This window comes from Candidozyma haemuli, assembly GCF_002926055.2.
Source record: "Candidozyma haemuli strain B11899 chromosome Unknown F_2014730914, whole genome shotgun sequence".
NCBI lineage: Eukaryota > Fungi > Ascomycota > Pichiomycetes > Serinales > Metschnikowiaceae > Candidozyma > Candidozyma haemuli.
This window is the reverse complement of record NW_020289912.1, coordinates 1-17,407: the sequence shown is the minus strand read 5'-3', so window position 1 is coordinate 17,407 and position 17,407 is coordinate 1. Positions and strand designations below refer to the sequence as shown.

The 17,407-nt window shown below is 42.0% G+C and overlaps 6 protein-coding genes across 6 annotated transcripts; 2 read left to right on the top strand and 4 right to left on the bottom strand. All coding sequences in view use genetic code 12, as the record gives it.

Moving 5' to 3' along the window:
• Positions 1-486: 486 nt before the first annotated feature.
• On the top strand, positions 487-1,491 carry CXQ85_003731 (isopenicillin N synthase family dioxygenase; the record flags this gene model as incomplete). Its single annotated transcript, XM_025487365.1, has 1 exon — positions 487-1,491. The coding sequence occupies one exon, from the start codon at positions 487-489 to the stop codon at positions 1,489-1,491; it is 1,005 nt and encodes a 334-aa protein (XP_025344381.1).
• A 443-nt stretch (positions 1,492-1,934) lies between these two features.
• CXQ85_003730 (M1 family metallopeptidase) lies at positions 1,935-4,589 on the bottom strand (the record flags this gene model as incomplete). The annotated part of the gene is made up of 1 exon (XM_025487364.1): positions 1,935-4,589. One exon carries the CDS (start codon positions 4,587-4,589, stop codon positions 1,935-1,937), a length of 2,655 nt encoding a protein of 884 aa, XP_025344380.1.
• Positions 4,590-5,893: 1,304 nt separating this feature from the next.
• CXQ85_003729 (M3 family metallopeptidase) lies at positions 5,894-7,927 on the bottom strand (the record flags this gene model as incomplete). Its single annotated transcript, XM_025487363.1, has 1 exon — positions 5,894-7,927. One exon carries the CDS (start codon positions 7,925-7,927, stop codon positions 5,894-5,896), a length of 2,034 nt encoding a protein of 677 aa, XP_025344379.1.
• A 4,237-nt stretch (positions 7,928-12,164) lies between these two features.
• On the bottom strand, positions 12,165-12,518 carry CXQ85_003728 (thioredoxin family protein; the record flags this gene model as incomplete). Its single annotated transcript, XM_025487362.1, has 1 exon — positions 12,165-12,518. The coding sequence occupies one exon, from the start codon at positions 12,516-12,518 to the stop codon at positions 12,165-12,167; it is 354 nt and encodes a 117-aa protein (XP_025344378.1).
• Positions 12,519-15,274: 2,756 nt separating this feature from the next.
• On the top strand, positions 15,275-16,690 carry CXQ85_003727 (M48 family metallopeptidase; the record flags this gene model as incomplete). Its single annotated transcript, XM_025487361.1, has 2 exons — positions 15,275-15,286; positions 15,329-16,690. The coding sequence occupies 2 exons, from the start codon at positions 15,275-15,277 to the stop codon at positions 16,688-16,690; spliced, it is 1,374 nt and encodes a 457-aa protein (XP_025344377.1).
• A 137-nt stretch (positions 16,691-16,827) lies between these two features.
• On the bottom strand, positions 16,828-17,262 carry CXQ85_003726 (uncharacterized protein; the record flags this gene model as incomplete). The annotated part of the gene is made up of 1 exon (XM_025487360.1): positions 16,828-17,262. A coding segment is annotated over one exon (435 nt), but the record flags the coding sequence as incomplete, so codon positions are not given.
• Between the last annotated feature and the right edge of the window lie 145 nt (positions 17,263-17,407).

Sequence of the window (17,407 nt, the reverse complement as noted above, 5' to 3'; positions counted from 1 at the left end):
TTTTCCAAAGTGATGGGTTATCTCGTCTGTATTCGGACTTGTCCACGAAAACCAAAGCGAACCGCCCATTATCGTAGCATACTTGACATCAAAACCACGAACTTAAAAGCGGAACTCTAAATACTAAGATTCTTGCCACTCCTGTTCACTTTATCCGTCCTCATCCTTATGAACGTTAGACGCTGAGCCTTATCACAAATTCCACGCACTAATCACTTGCAAAAAAGTTCTCCAGCAAGCCCACTGGAGGAACACAAATTGCAAGCCTTCCATAACTGGAAATTCCCCAAAACCATTCCCAAATCTCCTGATAACCTTCTCGCTAATCAGGGTCCATCTTCCATGCGCGGAATTGGTACACAAAATGCTCAATAACTGATAACGACGCGGAAAAAAAAAAATAAAAAATCTGCGGGTGGGACTATATATGATAACATATTTTTCACGCTAGTGTCAAAGTTTGCAGATCATTGCATCACCATCATCATGAGCACTAATCCATTGGAAATTATTGACATTTCGGAGGTCAACACAGATTCGGCAGACCGTTTGCTCGAGGCAGCCAGAACACAAGGCTTTCTTTTCATCAAGGGCCATTCATTCACTGCCAAGGAGATTGCATCTGTGTTTGAGCTATCTGAAGAGTTTTTCAAATTGCCCTTTGAGTATAAATCGAAATATGCCATCGACATGCACAACCATGGATACACTGGGTATGGGGTTGAGACATTGGACCCAGAGAAGCTGGCTGTGGGTGATCCCAAGGAGGCATTGAACATTGGAAGTATGAATTTCGAGCTGGGGAAGTCATCAAAGGTCCTCCCAGACTGGTTTGACGAGGCTCCAGAGAGAAGAAAGCTCATTGAGGATACAGCAAAGAAATTGTACGATACGAAGATGCGCTTGTTGAAGCTTTTGGCGATAGGCTTGAAGATTGAGTCCGAGGATGGGAAGGATGGAAGTGAATGGTTTGAGAGTCGTTTTGAACCAACAAGCGAGTCCGGTACCATTCTAAGGTTCTTACATTACCCCAGCGTCAGCTCTACTAGTCCTGAGGTAAAAATCCGTGCTGGTGCTCATACAGACTATGGCGCAATGACTTTGCTTTTCCAACAGCCTAACCAGGAAGGCTTGCAAATATACTCGCCCATGTCGAAGCAATGGGAGTCTGTACCTTATGTCCCTGCCCCAGATGGGGGTGAGGGTGCTCCGATTGTGGTAAACATTGGCGATTTGCTTTCATATTGGACGGCCGGATACTTAAAGTCGACTATCCACAGGGTCCAGTTTCCTGAAGGAAGTCAGTTCAAAGACAGATACTCTGTTGTATTCTTTAGTCACCCAAACGACGCAACCGCATTGGATCCTGTTCCTTCGCCCCTACTCAGGAGTTTGAAGTCCCGAGGAGCTTTTGCTGCGCTGGAGGTCATTACCGCCAAAGAGCATTTGCAGCGCCGTTTGGCCGCCAGTTACGGATGGGATAAAAAGTGAGGTTTTTAATAGACTCTAAAACCGTGAAAGAGGTTGCAAAACCTATCTTAACCATTGAATATTGGTCCGCATACATCACAGTTTACAGTGAATTTCTTCATATTAAACGTACCGCAAAAAGGTATACGTCTTAGCATGGGGGGCCTGATTTGCCTTTTATGGGGGCCATAAATAACACCTCTCTAAACATTTATTGATGCATTCCGTTCGTTGAGCTTGCTTACTGTACTTCCTTAACTTGAGGGATGGATACTTATTTGCAGAGACCTGAAATTTATACCTTGCAAAATCTGATTATCTCGTATATCATATCATACTGTACAACAAGGATGTAAAGCGCTTAGTTTGTATGTTGAAACTGTTGAATGCCTTTTGCACTAAGCACCCCACTTCATACTGGACGCCCACTATGCGTATTGTCCCGTTAAAGCGTTATATCTATGTTACGCTTGGGGATCTACTTCGCTCACCAAAAGATTGTTCGATGCAAGCCAACCGATGATAGATTCTCGATTTCTTTCCGCCCGAAGATACCTTCCCTTGATTTTTTCAAGGGTGTTGGCAAGTGGGCTTTTGAATACCGTATCCTCCTTCCCGTCAAAAAAATCGGTAAGCTGTTGGTAGTGTTCCCTTGTACAAAGACCGGAAGTGCATGCCCCGAAAACTTCCAAGTGTGTGACTGACCCGTATTCTAGCTTCGTTGCAATTGCCTCCCAATTATCTCTCAACCAGGCCCATAGATAATCAACACCAACAGCAGTGTTTTTGATTGGCGCTAAAGACAAGCCGATATCTTGCGCATGGATTTGGCTAGATTCCAAAAGAAGCTTCATAAATCTTTTCAAGATATCTTTGTCAGAGGAGTTGCCCAAGGAAAAGAGAATATCTTCCTTTGTGTATATGTCTGATTCTTTTTGATATCGGTCCCACAATGAGTCCCAAGTTTCCACTCCATTCCTCCGTATGATGTTCCTAAGAATAATTCCTGCCTCCTCTGGGTCAAGCTCATTCTGGTGATTGATGAAGTCTTCGAATTGTTGATCACAATATTGGTCGATTCCTGGGGCTTGTATAAAAGCAGCAAAGCGGAAAATAACATTTTTAAATTGAGTATGATTATCGGAGTCGTCGTCAGATTTAACGATAGGGATTTGTTCCTTAATAATGCTCTCACCAAAACGACGGATGCCACCTGACACAGCCTCGTCAAAGAGGTAGGCATCCAAAAGATCGAAAAAGGCCTCCACAATAGCGTTCATTAAGAAGTTATCTTGTAGCTTGGCTAACTCCTCTGCAAGCTGTAGGAAAGAAACCACCAGGGTCTGACCATCGAACGAGGCGAGTTCACAGTCTAAAAGCGCTCCTATGTGATCAGCTCTCGACAAACTACCTTTCAGAAGCTTGGACCATCTTTCAGCGGCATAAGATGTGATATAATAACCATGGTGAGAGGGGTTGATGAAGTATGGCCCTTCAGGAATAGATATCTCTGTTGTTGAATCTTTGAACACGGTTTTGATAGTTTCTTTGGAGGTTGCGATTGTCAAAGGTATCAAATAGGGTTCGTCGTTTCTGCTCTCGCCAGTTGGTAAAAACCTCTTCTGCGTAAGCCTCAACTTATTAGTTTCTAGCTCTTCAACTTCCACAATCGGGAAACCGGACCTTGTTACCCAACAATGCATTATGCCGCCAACATCAAGCCCAGAAACGGAATTGAAGCACTGCCAAAGGTCTGCAGCGTTGGCATTGGCCCACGCATGGGAACGAATATATTGCTTAAGTCCACTAAAAAATGCGTCCTTACCTAGGAAGTCAAAAAGCATGACGACAAGGGCACATCCCTTTTTGTAAGTTATGGAATCGCCCGCCTGATTTATGTCATCCAAAGTTTCGATAGGCATTTGTATCGAATGTGATGAAGCTCTGCTGTCGGTTGTGAATGCCGTCAGAAGAGTGTAGACAATGTAGTCTTCCCAAACATTCCAATCTGAGTGAAAGTGGTCCATAGTATACCACAGCAACCAGGTAGCGAAACCCTCATTTAGCCAGAGGTCGTCCCAAAAGTACATAGTAACCAAGTTTCCAAACCACTGATGAGAAATTTCGTGAGACACTGTTTCAAACACGTTGCTCTTCAAAGACTTTGACGGGTTGTTTCCCACCAAAAAATCGGATTCCCTGAAAGTGATGAGCCCAAAGTTTTCCATTGCACTTTTGGCAAAGTCGGGGATGGCTACCAAATCTAATTTCGCCAAAGGATACTTGAAGTCGAAGAGATCCTCGAAGAAAGGAACACATTTCTCTGCCACATCAAGCGCAAAGGCTGCCTCCTCTGCTCCTCCAGGAACAGTCCAAGCGGTGATAGGAAGTGTCTCGCTTTTCAAGCTCTCGAGTTCCCCAACAACAAAAGCCACTAAATATGTTGGCATGAGCGGGGACCTTTCGAATTTAGTCCGCAGCCAGTATTCATCGATCTTCACCAGTTCCACAATTGAGCAGTTCAGCAAAGCGGTAACTTTTGATGGGTGAACCAACGTAACTGTAAAATGGGACTTTCTGGCTGGGTCGTCGATACAAGGAAATGCTCTCCGAGCAGCGATTGGTTGAAATTGAGTCGAAATTAGGAACTTCTCTTTAGGAAACGGGGAAGTCTTCTCTTCTGACAAGGCAAGGGGCTCCAATTCCGAGGCAAGATCCAGCTCAGCATTCACTGAGGCTGCCCCATAATCGTCTGGACTAGACTGGGACTCATTATCAACGTCACCAAAGTCCTCGTAAGAGGACCGATAGATCCCGTACATATCCTTTCTGCACTGTCCGGCGTACGAAAATGAAAGCTTTGCTTTCTCGCCAGCCTTCAAAGCATGATTGATCTTCAAAATCTGATTCTCCTCGTCAACAGAATAACTCATGGACGTGTCATTGAATTTTGCCGTATTGATGATCAAGTTCAGGGCATTCAATTCAACAACATCGCAGTCTTCAAGACCTTCCAAGTCGACAACCGCTTCACACTTGAAGTCCTCATTATCAGGGTCCACAGTAAAGGTGAGGTCGTAAGCAGGGCATTGAACCGTATGTGTAAGTCGCAAAGTCATTTGAGGTTCTTACAACATGGAAAACTGTCTACCTTATAAAGTCGGCGGCGCCGGCTCTCATATGCGACTAGTCATATCGTTCACTGAAAAATGCTCCTAATTGGGAATGTTATGTTTCATTGTTGTCGGCGTTTGATGCACAGTCGTCTAAAGCGGATTATGGCCACTTAGAAATCAACCGACTTAGACTGTATATGATTGCGCTATATCTAATACAGACGAATGAGTAATTCTGAGTGAACACAATTTTACTAAAACATGTCAAAACATTCCGAGTTTCCTAAGTCTAAGAGCCATCCCGAAAGCGTTGCCCCGATAATTCCTTATGGCCGAGACTTTCTATTCTTCTTCCAAACAGAGAGTAGAAAAAGCTTTTGATTACCCAGCAGGTTCAAGCGAATCAAATACGGCTCGCTATCACAAAAGACTACTCTTTATGGGATTTACCGAAACTGTATGTCTTTACATATAACAATACCAGTTTGGCAATAGTTCCATTGGTAACGCGCTTTGGATCATTGCACAAGCAAGCAGCTGCAAGCCACAGTGACGCGATAAGAGAAAGCTTGTCTCAAGACAAAAAAAGGAACAACATGAAACCGTGGCTTATGACAGTACCTCCTCCACAGTAACTGTGCGGCACCCGGGAAAGGAGCAACTTAACGATATTGGTAAATTGGCATACTTTGCAGGTTATAGGCACATACGAAGTCTTCTTGACCCCAATGAGGCCGTGCAAATATCACTTCGAAAACGGTGCTATGTTATTTTTTTCGCAAAACAAGCGAGAAGTTTCGTTATCTATCTGATACGCGCGATTTTAACATGTATTGTTGTGCAATTCAGCCGCACCAAGTACGAGTCTACCTGCATTAGCGAACGGTGCCACACACTCACGCGAAGGAGCAGCTGAGACCAAACTATTTAAAATAATATATATATGGATAGGAAGCGTTTCAATCTGTTGTTCTGGAGATTCTTCATGAATGCAAATGCGCCATTATTGTTTCTTTTTTCTTCTGAATTATCTCGATTTTTGGTAACCGTTTCGGCTTCCGTTTTTACGTTAGCCTTCCGGATTCGCAGAGTATCAACAAAATCAGTACCCGCAATTTCCAAAAGTGTAATAATTGTGAACAATAAGAAAAAAAAAAAAAAAAAAAAAGCCCAGCTTTAGAAAAAAAAAAGAAAACATATGATAGTGACATTTATTTTTTGACTTCTACGGCTTCCACAACGTATCCACTCATTACATTTTCTCAAAACTCAGATTCCCTCTTTAAAATGATTGCTTCTATATTGAGCTATGCGCTAATACTCAAGTCTCTCTCGTAAGCTTCTGAGTTTGGTGGTCTAACGAGGAACTCTTCCAAGATATCCTCAATATCTAATGTGCCACCTCTACTTAACACAATTTGTCGATACTCGAGCCCAGCTTCCACATTCAAGGGATCCTCTCTAAATTTGCTGTAGAAAATGTCCGCGGCAAACAGTTGACCATATAGATACGCGTAGTAAGTTGACGCATAATGGTCACTTAATTGGCCAAAGGTGGTAAAGCTTTTATCACCATCTTCATATGATGGAATACCCAAGTCGCGACGAAGCTCGTTCCAGGTTGCCACAGGATCAAATGCATCGAGTTCACTCTTCTTAGAGATACTATGAATCTTAAGGTCGAAAAGCGCATTGTGAATCCGCTTAATATAGGTATTACCGCAGTTGAGGCTCTTGCTTTTTTCAAGCTTTGCGGCAATCTCATCAGTAAGTGGTAGATTAGTTTCGTAATGTCCTGATAGTGTTTGCAATATCTGTGGAGACCAAGTCCAGAACTCCAATAATTGTGATGGGCACTCAAGAAAATCACGAGGAACACCAGAAGGGCCTTGGAATTTGGCATGCCTTGCTCTGGATAAAAAGAGATGAATGCAATGGCCTAACTCATGGAACGTCTGTGTCACTTGGGAATGCCTCAAAAAGGCTGGTTTGGATTCAGTTGGAGGAGTACCGCTGGTAACCAAGGCGCAGTACAGTGGAACCAAACTTTCCTCAAAGTAACCATCTTTGATGGGAAACATGGCAGGGGCGGAATATTTCCCTGGCCTTGAACTAAGATCCAAATAGAGTGTACCACAGAACTCATTCAGCGGATGGCCCTGTTTGATGTTCGTATACACTGCAAATATCCTCACATCTTCGTGCCAAAGATATTTCTTCTTTGGCTCTTTGATTTCGACAAACTTCATATCAAATATCTGTTCGTAAATACGCATCATTTTCTCCACTGTCTTCTGAACCGGGAAGTATTCTTTCAACTTCAAGTAATCTATTGTATTCTCTTTTTGATCAAGTTTTTCACCGTAGTATACAATATCCCAGTTGAATAGTTCTGACTGTGGCTCGATGCCCTTGTTGATCAAGTCTTCATTTTTCAATTCTAGAAGAGTGGCATATTCCTTTTCTGCAACAAGCTGAATCTTACTTTTCAAGTCTTCCAAAAACCCTAATGCATTCTCAGTGGTTTTTGCCACGTTTTCTTCCAAAGCGTAGTCAGAGTACGAATTATATCCCAACAACTTTGCAAGCTCATACCTCAAACGAACGAGTTTGGACAACTCCAATACGTTACCAGGGCTTTTTTCGTTGATAGCCAAAAACACTTGCTTTCTAATTTCTTGATCATTTGCAGACCCCAATACTTGATATGGTGCGCGACCCTTGAGAACGTACTTCCCATCTTCTACTGGCAATCTTTCGGTGATAAATTTAGGAAGGTTTGCTGATGAAGCGATAGAGACTGATGTTGAATCTTCTGTGATATTTTTGACAAATTTTTGAGACAGTTCAACAATTTCGTCTTTCAATTCCTTCAAGCGTTGTAATTTATCATCTGAAAGACCAAGGCCATTACGGTGAAAGGACCTGACCTTTTGCTCTAGAAACTTTTGCGACTCCGCGTGTATAGGAATATCCTTTTCCTTTATCTCTCTAAGCAACTCGTCATAAACCTTGAAAACATCTTCACGAGTTGCCTGGTCAGCTACCGCCGATCTGATTAACCTCTCGGCTTTTGAACTAGCATCTCGCAAATCTTTGTCGGGCGACACATACTTGAAAAAGCCAAGTTGGTTATCGTCGATGTTGTGTTCATTGTGATACTTGATACTTGGTTCAAGAGTATTCGCGATAGTTGGCTTAGTGATCGCAGCAATTTGGTCATTGAAGTCCTTATTTTTTTGCACAATAAGAGAAGCTTCCTCGAGAATCCGTTCTGGAGTATATGACCAATCTATAAGATCGGTATGATCGAGGGACAATTTTTCGAAAGAGTCAACCATGTTTATCTTGTAAGGTTTACCTACCATACCTGCGACTTTATAACTATCGAACCGGGTGAAATCGGATACAATTGGAATGCCTAACGATGTGCGGCCTATCTTAACGTACAGGGTACAAATAAAAATGTACGAGTGTTACATAACAGTCATGGTAAATACTCCCGATGTGGCTCCCGCAATGTGGCTCCATATTGGGTACGTCAAACAGGGGCTAATGTGATATTACACACTCCCGGATGATGCGGAGCAGGAGAGCCTGCAATACATAGCTTGTTAATGCGACGTGATAAAATCAAGCGGAAGAAGTTATTGAATTAACTGTTGCTGTTCTATAGAATGAGTATACGCACTTATATATGCTCATTCAGCCTCCACTCACTTCTTCAAGAGGTACGTGAATTAAGCATTGCCGAGGTTCCTGAACATACAGGAATCTGTCAAAGCCACAGTTTGAGTCGTACAGTGCGCATTGACGAGTCAGGTAAGCGAATCAAATCGAAGACCCCATGACAATGCACATCGTCAAAAGCGCAAACTTTGACACCAATTTGACATGTGGTATCAGTATTGATTTGAAACGAATCGGATAAGTTGGTAGCAGGAGTGTATTCCGATGAAGAATTACTGCTAATGATAGAGGGATTAGGGCAGTTCTGCCACCGCTTACCTCGTCAAAGTCTCGCCTTGTGTGAATGGCTCCCTAAGCCGAGCTAGGGCGGCTATGTGATGATGATATCAAAACGCCTTCTTTATCTTGCAGCTTTCTTCTCTTTCTTTATTTATTTGAAAGAATCTGATGTGGTCGTTTCTGTCGCTGTCTCCACATGAAATGCATTCCAGATATGATTGATAGCATCCTCCCATGCACCATATCTGTCAGCTGGGGCGCCTAGCCCGTAGATTTTTAAATCCTGCCAATCATCAACATTAACCTGCCATGTACTTGCAAACGTATTGTTTTCATAGTAAGCGTCAGAGACAACATAAGTACCTGTGGAGTTTACAACTAGATAGCTGTAAGACCATGCTAGGTCGGCAACTGAGTCAAACGGCCCAGCTTGAAATGCTTAATCTAAGTTAGAAGGGGGCCCTCAATTGAAACATTTTATGTGTCATTCAGCCAGGATAAAAAGGCACCTTGTTTACTTTCGAGATTGTTCAGTTTGATTATATAAACGTACATCCTGTTAAACATCAGTTGTTGAAATCCTCTTTGGCATCCTACCAATAGAGAATCGATCAAAAAAAAAAAAAAAAAACCTTCTGGACAGGCGCAAGTAAATTATTGAAACGGTCAGACAAACATGTATTTATTATTACTCATTCAAACTTCTTAAGATTCGTAAGAGTTGCACTGTGACTCTTCATCTTTATAATTGCACGTCTACACGAGACTCTTTCAACCCCAACTTGTCGAGGAAATTCTATATCATACGATTATCTATACCAGGCTATACTTATATTAGCCACTGGGGAGCTAATCCAGCTTGTCCTTGTCATCGGAACTATACGCAATGCTACCCGCAAATGGACCCCACTCAAAAGAGTGGCGAGTCATTCTTGGGTCTCTTTGATCGACAACTTCCGAATTATCACCCCCTTTTGAAGAGGCTGAAATTTGACGAATGTCTGGTATTCTTCGATTGATACGATTTGCATCAGCAGACCTGCCCTGGGAATTCATTAATTCAGCCATATCGGCTGGACCGCCCTTAACGCAATCGATTTGAATAAGTCCAAAAAGGTTTTTTGAAAATGGCATTTGGGGAATCATGGAAGAAAAACTTTTTTTGGGAGGGTTATAATTTAATTTATATTTATATTTCCCGCGTGGCAAACATTCTACCCCCTACGTCCCAGGCTGCCACCTGCATCTTTTATTGGTGCGGCGCCACAACTAAAACAGGCCTGTCACAGATAAGCCCCTATTGGCTTTTTTTGTTGAGTGATGCTCAGTCTTTCTCAAAGAAAAAAACCAGTCACTTTAGTTAAAGCGAACAAGGCCGCAAGAACTGGAAGTCGTGAAATGGGCTGTGCTGAACCCTGGCTGCGCTTGGTGGTGGAGAAACACTAGAGAAAGAAAACATACGACAAAACTGTCAGGACAATAATAATTCAATAGAAGAAAGAGCTTCTGTAGGAAGCAAACTTAGATAAGACTGTATATCATCGCTTCCAATTACCTTTACCCTCTCCTACTACAAGTTGTTGTTTTTTTTTCTTATATTCATCAATAATTCACTCGGCCCACGGAAATATCAATGCATGTATCTGATGAATTGTTATCGAGTCCACAACGAGTACACCTTCAACTCAGTTCATCAACAACAAGCAGATGCGTCCATTGCCATAAAAATCAAAATCTTGGGGTGAGATCTTTCACATCACCCTCTTGGTACACTCGTATTATCAAAATTGCGAGTGTCCGAATCTAAACTGATTCAACAGAAACAGTTTCATCAGGGAGCGTTTTTTCGGATGGCTCCTCAACTTTGCCCTTTTCTGAGTCTTTATCATCCGTATTAGAAACACCAAGGACGTGGTTGATTTCCCCGGATCCGAATCTAAATCCAGAATATTTGTCGTTGTTAAGGTATCCAATCAAGAAAGCCATGTTTGTATAATAGTATAGATGATCAATAAAATCTGGGAAAGCTGTCAATATATATACCAACTTGTGGCGACAGCTCTATACAGAATTAGGGGGCAAAGCCTAAACAGAACTTATCGAAGCCGCATATCTGAAGGCAATGCGGCCACACTTTGAGCCGACTATTTTGCGCTTTTGGAAAAGCACATGGCTACAAATGCGGGAGATAAACCACACTTACAACTATTCTGCTAGCTCAAATGACCTTTAATCTTATTCGGGCATGACTATTTAGACCCTTTGATGACAAAGCTATATCTTGTTCAAAGATTTATGAGAATCACTGAGTAGTACTATGTCGCACCCCTTATCATAAGTCGTGCCGTATGGAGCCACCTCTCGAAAGTTGTAAGGGGCGTAGCTAAGGCGCACATGAGATATTGGATTATCTTTTATTGATTACGATAAGGAATTGGTTTTCTACGAAAATGACTCTGGAAACGCTGAACAATATTGTGTCAAACTCGTTAGCTTCAAGCCACGCTCGCTTGGAGCCGCACGCCAGTGAAAAGTTACTATGTCGGAATCGATGATGATAGGCTTTTGACAGGCGATATCGAACTGGATTTCAGCGCAGCAACGATGTTGCAGGCGGGGAATTTCGGCCCCTATACCATGAATTTGCCAACAGGGGTGAAGCCAATGAGGTCACTGCTTTGACAAGTAATGAAGCTGCCTGGTATTATCAGGATTCGATCTATCTGTCTCATACTTCTTCTGGGCAGCCTGGAACAACCTTTTGTGAAACTAAGCGAAAAAAGATTGAGGATTTTGATAGCAACGCCCATCCTAAAAATCTATATCATTTCAAGGTAACGCGAGGGAAAACAGCCTGAATTTATATCCCCTACCTCGCACTAATGCTACAGCTGAAACGGTATCCGTGCTTGGGGCAGCTTAGGCCTTTGAAAGTACAGGACATTTTCTTCATTTTTAATGTCAATTAGAATTCAAAGGTGTTGTATTTCTGAGAGCGGGACCACATTGCTGAGTCACTATAAGAAGGTTGCAAAAAAGTGGAACCTCCAGCCAAGTCGAGGGAGAGAAAGTAATAAGTCATGATTTGAGGGAAGACGACGCTTCACTGGGAAAGATCTTTTCACGAGAGGTCAGATTTTGATGAAAGGAGTTTTTAAATGTTCACCTTCATGCTTTTCCAATATTACGTGGTATGCAAAAGGTGACGCTCATTCTGTATATGTCGCGTCAATCTCAGACAGTGATGGAAATGTTGCTCTAAAAATTGCCGCCAAAAATTAAATTCGGGTTCAACAGCACCAAAAAGCCTCATGTACTATACTTTAATGCTTCTGCATTAATTCCCACACTTTTAGGAAGATTGGACAAGTAGGAAATAGGAGAAGTTTATCCCAACCAAATGCAGATGCTAACATAGAACTTTAGGCCCCACGCGTTATCTACATTGCGTGATTTGAGGAGAAGTATACTTTGTATATGCGACAGAAGTTTTGTAATGATAGTATTCTATACTTTAATTACTCAGATGTACTTGCTCTTTCGAGGTACTTACAGTTGAAACGCACAGACTTCTTTTAGTCAATCAATTTCTTTGACCTAACTCCAGACTTAGAACCCGGTCTTGAGTGCCTTTTTAAGATAGGCGAACCATTCTCTCGCACCTTCAGGACTGCCCTGAACAGACTTGTGAAACTCGCATCCATAGGCAATCAAGATGAAAGTGGGGAAAGCTTGAATTCTGATATTCTCAAATTTGGTGGCTAGTTCCTCGCTCACATCTCTGGAGAAATGAATCTTGTAGAAGTCGATGTCAAAATCATTGGAGACTTCCTCATAAATGGGGGCGACGTCAGTGCATGGCTGACAACCATCTCTCGAGAACCCAACCATAACAGGCTTCTCCTTCAGCTTTTCCACAATCTCTTCGTATTCTTCGAAGGTGTCAAATTTGTGCACGGTCATATTTTGGCGAGTGATGCCATATACTGCCGTTTGGTTTGTTTAAGTACTTCCAGGGTATACGCGAGCCGGAAAACGCGAGTCTCAAGCACGTTGATGAAGATGCGCAAATTGTAGTCTACCTTTTGAACTTGGCTTAGATCTCTTCACCATGGTTTAATGTGCTTTTCTTTTTTTTTTTTTTTTTTTTTTTTTTTTTTTATTTTCGGCGTGCGCAGGTTGGATCCTACTTAGCGTAGCGATCAGACAGACTCTTCTGGTTAGTGATGTTGAGTTTTAGAAATACTTGTAGGGCGTGGGCGACCAACTACATGCAACTCGCTGATACGTCAAATGGTGGCGAAAGATAACGCGGTTGACATCGAGAAATAGCCAATGAAAACGGCCTCGCTTGAATGAATGCGTCAACTCCCGCTGATTACTGTGGTGTAAATGCGTAATGAACCGCGGCATGCACACTGACACATTCATGCCTTATCTATGGTGCCGCACCGATAAATGGCCCTCAACCGATCAAGGAAATGACGAAGTGTGATGAAGTGCCCCAAACGGGAGAAACCTATTTAGTTCTTGGTGCTTTTTAACATTTATCTGAATTTTTGTATTTATGGGTTGGCTGGCTATGTTGTTCGTTGCAATCGCTACTTTCTCATGTTCTCAATAGTACCTCATCCGCCACTTTCGTAATCTACAATCAATAAGATAAAGCAAATGGTCACCAAAAGCTTGATGTCAACCTTCTTAGGCTAAAAAATCATCTTAATATATCCAAAATAGGTCTAGAGCTATCTGTGTTAGTTTGGTAATTTTTGAAAGCTTTTCAATTAGGGTTTGGGTAGTCTAGTCACTAACTAAGCCCTTCTTATACTATCTCAATAATATTATTAATAAAGGTAAAAATGGCTAAGTTCTAAGTCAGATATGGACCAACGAGCTCCGGTAAATATCATGAATCTAATTTTCGGAATTGTTATGGTTTCATTGGAGGTTTAGCTAGCCCACTTTTCTGAGCTACATGCGATTTAAACCAACACCAAAGTACGGAAAAAAAAGGTCCAGAACTAATATTCATGCTCTCTTGAGATTTATAAATGTTTCATCCAAGTTAAACGACTTTTCGACTTCTTGAGGTGCTTTTTTGGATTGAGATTATCCAGGCTTCTTTGGGGTTCCGACGTATTTTTTTTTTTTTTTGTTGAATTCAATTAAATGGAACGGACACGTCATGAGAGCCTTAATGTAAGTAAATGTCCCTAGAATAGACGATATATGGTACCCTTTGTTTCACGATTCACGGTATAAATATTTTGTAATATCCTAATAGTCATCTTTCATAAATTCTGGGTATTTTTGATAATGCGGGTTGTCGTTTTGCTTATGTGCTGCGATTTTGAAGGGCTAACATAAATGCAAAGTTTAAAACAGTCACTAAAAATCGAAAATTGCCTGAAAATTAAACAGAGCATATATTGTAGCTTCTTGGGACGTGAAATATACGTGGTAGAGTTTTGGGAAGTTTATTAAAGCTCTAAGTTGTATTTTCATATCGGTGGTCAAAATGGAACTCTCGCATATACAAACTTAATATAGCAGAGGTAGAATACTTAAGAAAAAAAAAAAGTAGGAAATACTGTTATGGCTAAAATACATACTATGTTAAAGATCTTTTCAAGGATATAGTAGGTGGCTGCTTCACTCATTCGATCTATCCCAGTCGGGTTTTCAGTTGAGGGGGCGAATTACCTCCATGAACAACATAATGGATGGCTCCAGCAATAAAAATTCAATAAAAGAAAGAAACAATATCTCTCTATATCTAATAATCTTCTAGGCTGTTGAATTGCCATACTTTGCGTTTGATCTGTCCCTTTTTTTTTTGAGATGATTTCCAGCTTACGCGTTGTTAAAATGTCTAAATCAACAATTCTAAATCTACCACAGCCATTACAACCCCGAGGCGTTCAAAAGGGGACCTATGCTTGTACACTTACATTGGAACTTCACATACCCGCTCCGAACCGCCACTATGTGCGCCTATGCGGCAGCCAAAGTTTTGACAGAGTTCATAAACTCTGTTGATTACCTTTACCTATGAGTATTATGACTACATATTGAGTCGAAGATTGTTAGAGTTTTTGACTGGCACGATGCCCATCAATAAGCATTTGATACAGGACTTGGATGACATGAGAAGTACTTGATCAGGTGTTCTTTGAGCGGCGTTGAGCCGCCATGGCTTATCGGGATGTGGCTCTTGTGACGGCAGCAAATTTTATCAATGCCACGTGGCTGAAAGCATAATTTCGCTTTCTGCATGACGAGACAGGAGAAGCCAAATGGCTGCATGGTTCATTGATAACACCCAGGGTTTTGGTGACATTACATTTGGAGATTTGATACAGCCTTACCGGCGAACAGCAATGTCACTCCAAATATGAGGGACATCACGCATATTTGGTCTAGCGTTTTTTTTTTTTAGCACGAGGTTGTGTGACAGCATCCTGCAGTCAGTCGCTGTCACTCGCAATTTGACGTCTGCATGATTTACTGTGGTTGATTTGGCGCCACCGAGGCTCATGCAGCATGGTGCATGCATAACGCCTGAAGGACCCCGAACGGCACAATTATGCCGATAAAAGATAAGTGAAACCAGAGAACACAAGTCTTTTTTTTTTTTGATAGAAAACATCCATTAAGGAGAAAACTATTTAGCTATAAACAGAAAACCCGCCTCGAGTTCCCAATCCTTTCAAGTCACCATGTCTTTTCCCGTATGTCCGCCACGTTTTGCCCATCTGCAATACTAACAAAAGTCTTCATTTGACACCTCAAAGATCGACTGGAACGCCATCGCAACACAGTTTGTGGTGGCCGATTTCGTCTTTCACGCATACCTCATTCAGAGACAATACAGGGTAACATTTATTGAAAATGTCCCTAAAGTGGTGGAGAAGGAGGTTGCCTCAGGGCTGTTCATTAAGTCTCAGAGGTATGCACGGGACAAACTCAAATTGGATTTGGCCCGGAAGATTATCACCTTTTTGGAAGAGTTGGCGATTCTCCACTTTGGTTTGATGCCGCAGATTTGGCATGTGTCAGGCGTTTATTTGTCACTTATCAGTGAAATCCGTTACCTTCACGGAATTTCAGGCAGTGAGGCATTACAGAGTGTGTTGTTCATTGTAATTAAAAAGACCATCTCAAGGATTATTGAGATCCCATTAGATTACGCCCACACCTTTGTTTTAGAGGAAAGGTGGGAATTTAACCGGATGACGAGATCGAAATTTTACAGAGATCTGGCTTTATCACTTGTTATTTCAGACCTCATTTATGCTTTGGCGGTATTTGTATTTGTGAAGATAGTTGATTTTTTTGGCGCCAATTTTCTCATATACACAATTTTTGCTGCCGTCGCTGGATTTCTATTATTCCAGACAATCCTCCCTAATGTCATTTTACCATTATTTCACAAATTCACACCTTTGGAAGACGGCAAGTTGAAGACGGCGATTGAAGAATTGGCGAAGCGAAACGGCTTCCCCACTTCGAACATATTTGTTATTGATGGTTCCACCACAAGCACTCATGCAAACGCTTTTTTTCTGGGCTTGCCTTGGAACAAGCAGATCGCGCTTTATGATACACTAATTCATAAGTTCACCACCAGCGAAATCATTGCCGTTTTGGCGCACGAGTTAGGCCATTGGAAATTGGGCCATGTTTTTCAGATGAATATCCATCTTCAGGTGATCTTGGCTTTGAATTTCGCCTTGTTTTCGGCATTTTTCGAGAGCTCCTCTCTTGCTGGAGCATTCGGGTTCGCCAAGCCCTCTCCAGCCATCAACTTTATTCTTTTTACGTATCTCACCTGGCCATTAGACACATGTACCTCGATTTCCAGAAATCTTTTGGTCAGAAGAAATGAGTATCAGGCAGATAACTATGCGAAGGACCAGGGATACAAGGACGAGATTGCTAGCGGTTTAATTCGTCTTAATAGTGACAGTTTGGACGCATTGTACACTGACTGGTTATATTCCATCTGCAACTCGAGCCACCCCACTTTAGTGGAACGGTTGGTTGCAATTGGTTATGAACCGCAGAAGAAGGTGAGGAAAGAGTTAAAGGTACTAAAGGAGGAGGAGGATGCGACGGGGAATACTGAAGAGTGAGAAGTATTCTATAGTCTCTGTATGTGATTGTAGTAGTTGTTACGTTCGGTGGATGCATGGATTTATTTCTCATTGTTATATGTTGTTGTCCTTGATATATGAGCATAAGCCAATGCCGATACACCCCCGACGGATCATCAAACCTGTCTGTTCTTATCAATCTTCCCACTATCGATACAATGGTCATAGGTGTCTGGGTTTTTCTTAGGTGTCTGGGTTTTCTTAGGTGTCTGGGTTTTCTTAGGTGTCTGGGTTTTCTTAGGTGTCTGGGTTTTCTTAGGTGTCTGGGTTTTCTTAGGTGTCTGGGTTTTCTTAGGTGTCTGGGTTTTCTTAGGTGTCTGGGTTTTCTTAGGTGTCTGGGTTTTCTTAGGTGTCTGGGTTTTCTTAGGTGTCTGGGTTTTCTTAGGTGTCTGGGTTTTCTTAGGTGTCTGGGTTTTCTTAGGTGTCTGGGTTTTCTTAGGTGTCTGGGTTTTCTTAGGTGTCTGGGTTTTCTTAGGTGTCTGGGTTTTCTTAGGTGTCTGGGTTTTCTTAGGTGTCTGGGTTTTCTTAGGTGTCTGGGTTTTCTTAGGTGTCTGGGTTTTTCTTAGGTGTCTGGGTTTTCTTAGGTGTCTGGGTTTTCTTAGGTGTCTGGGTTTTCTTAGGTGTCTGGGTTTTCTTAGGTGTCTGGGTTTTCTTAGGTGTCTGGGTTTTTTTTGGTTTTCTTAGGTGTCTGGTTTT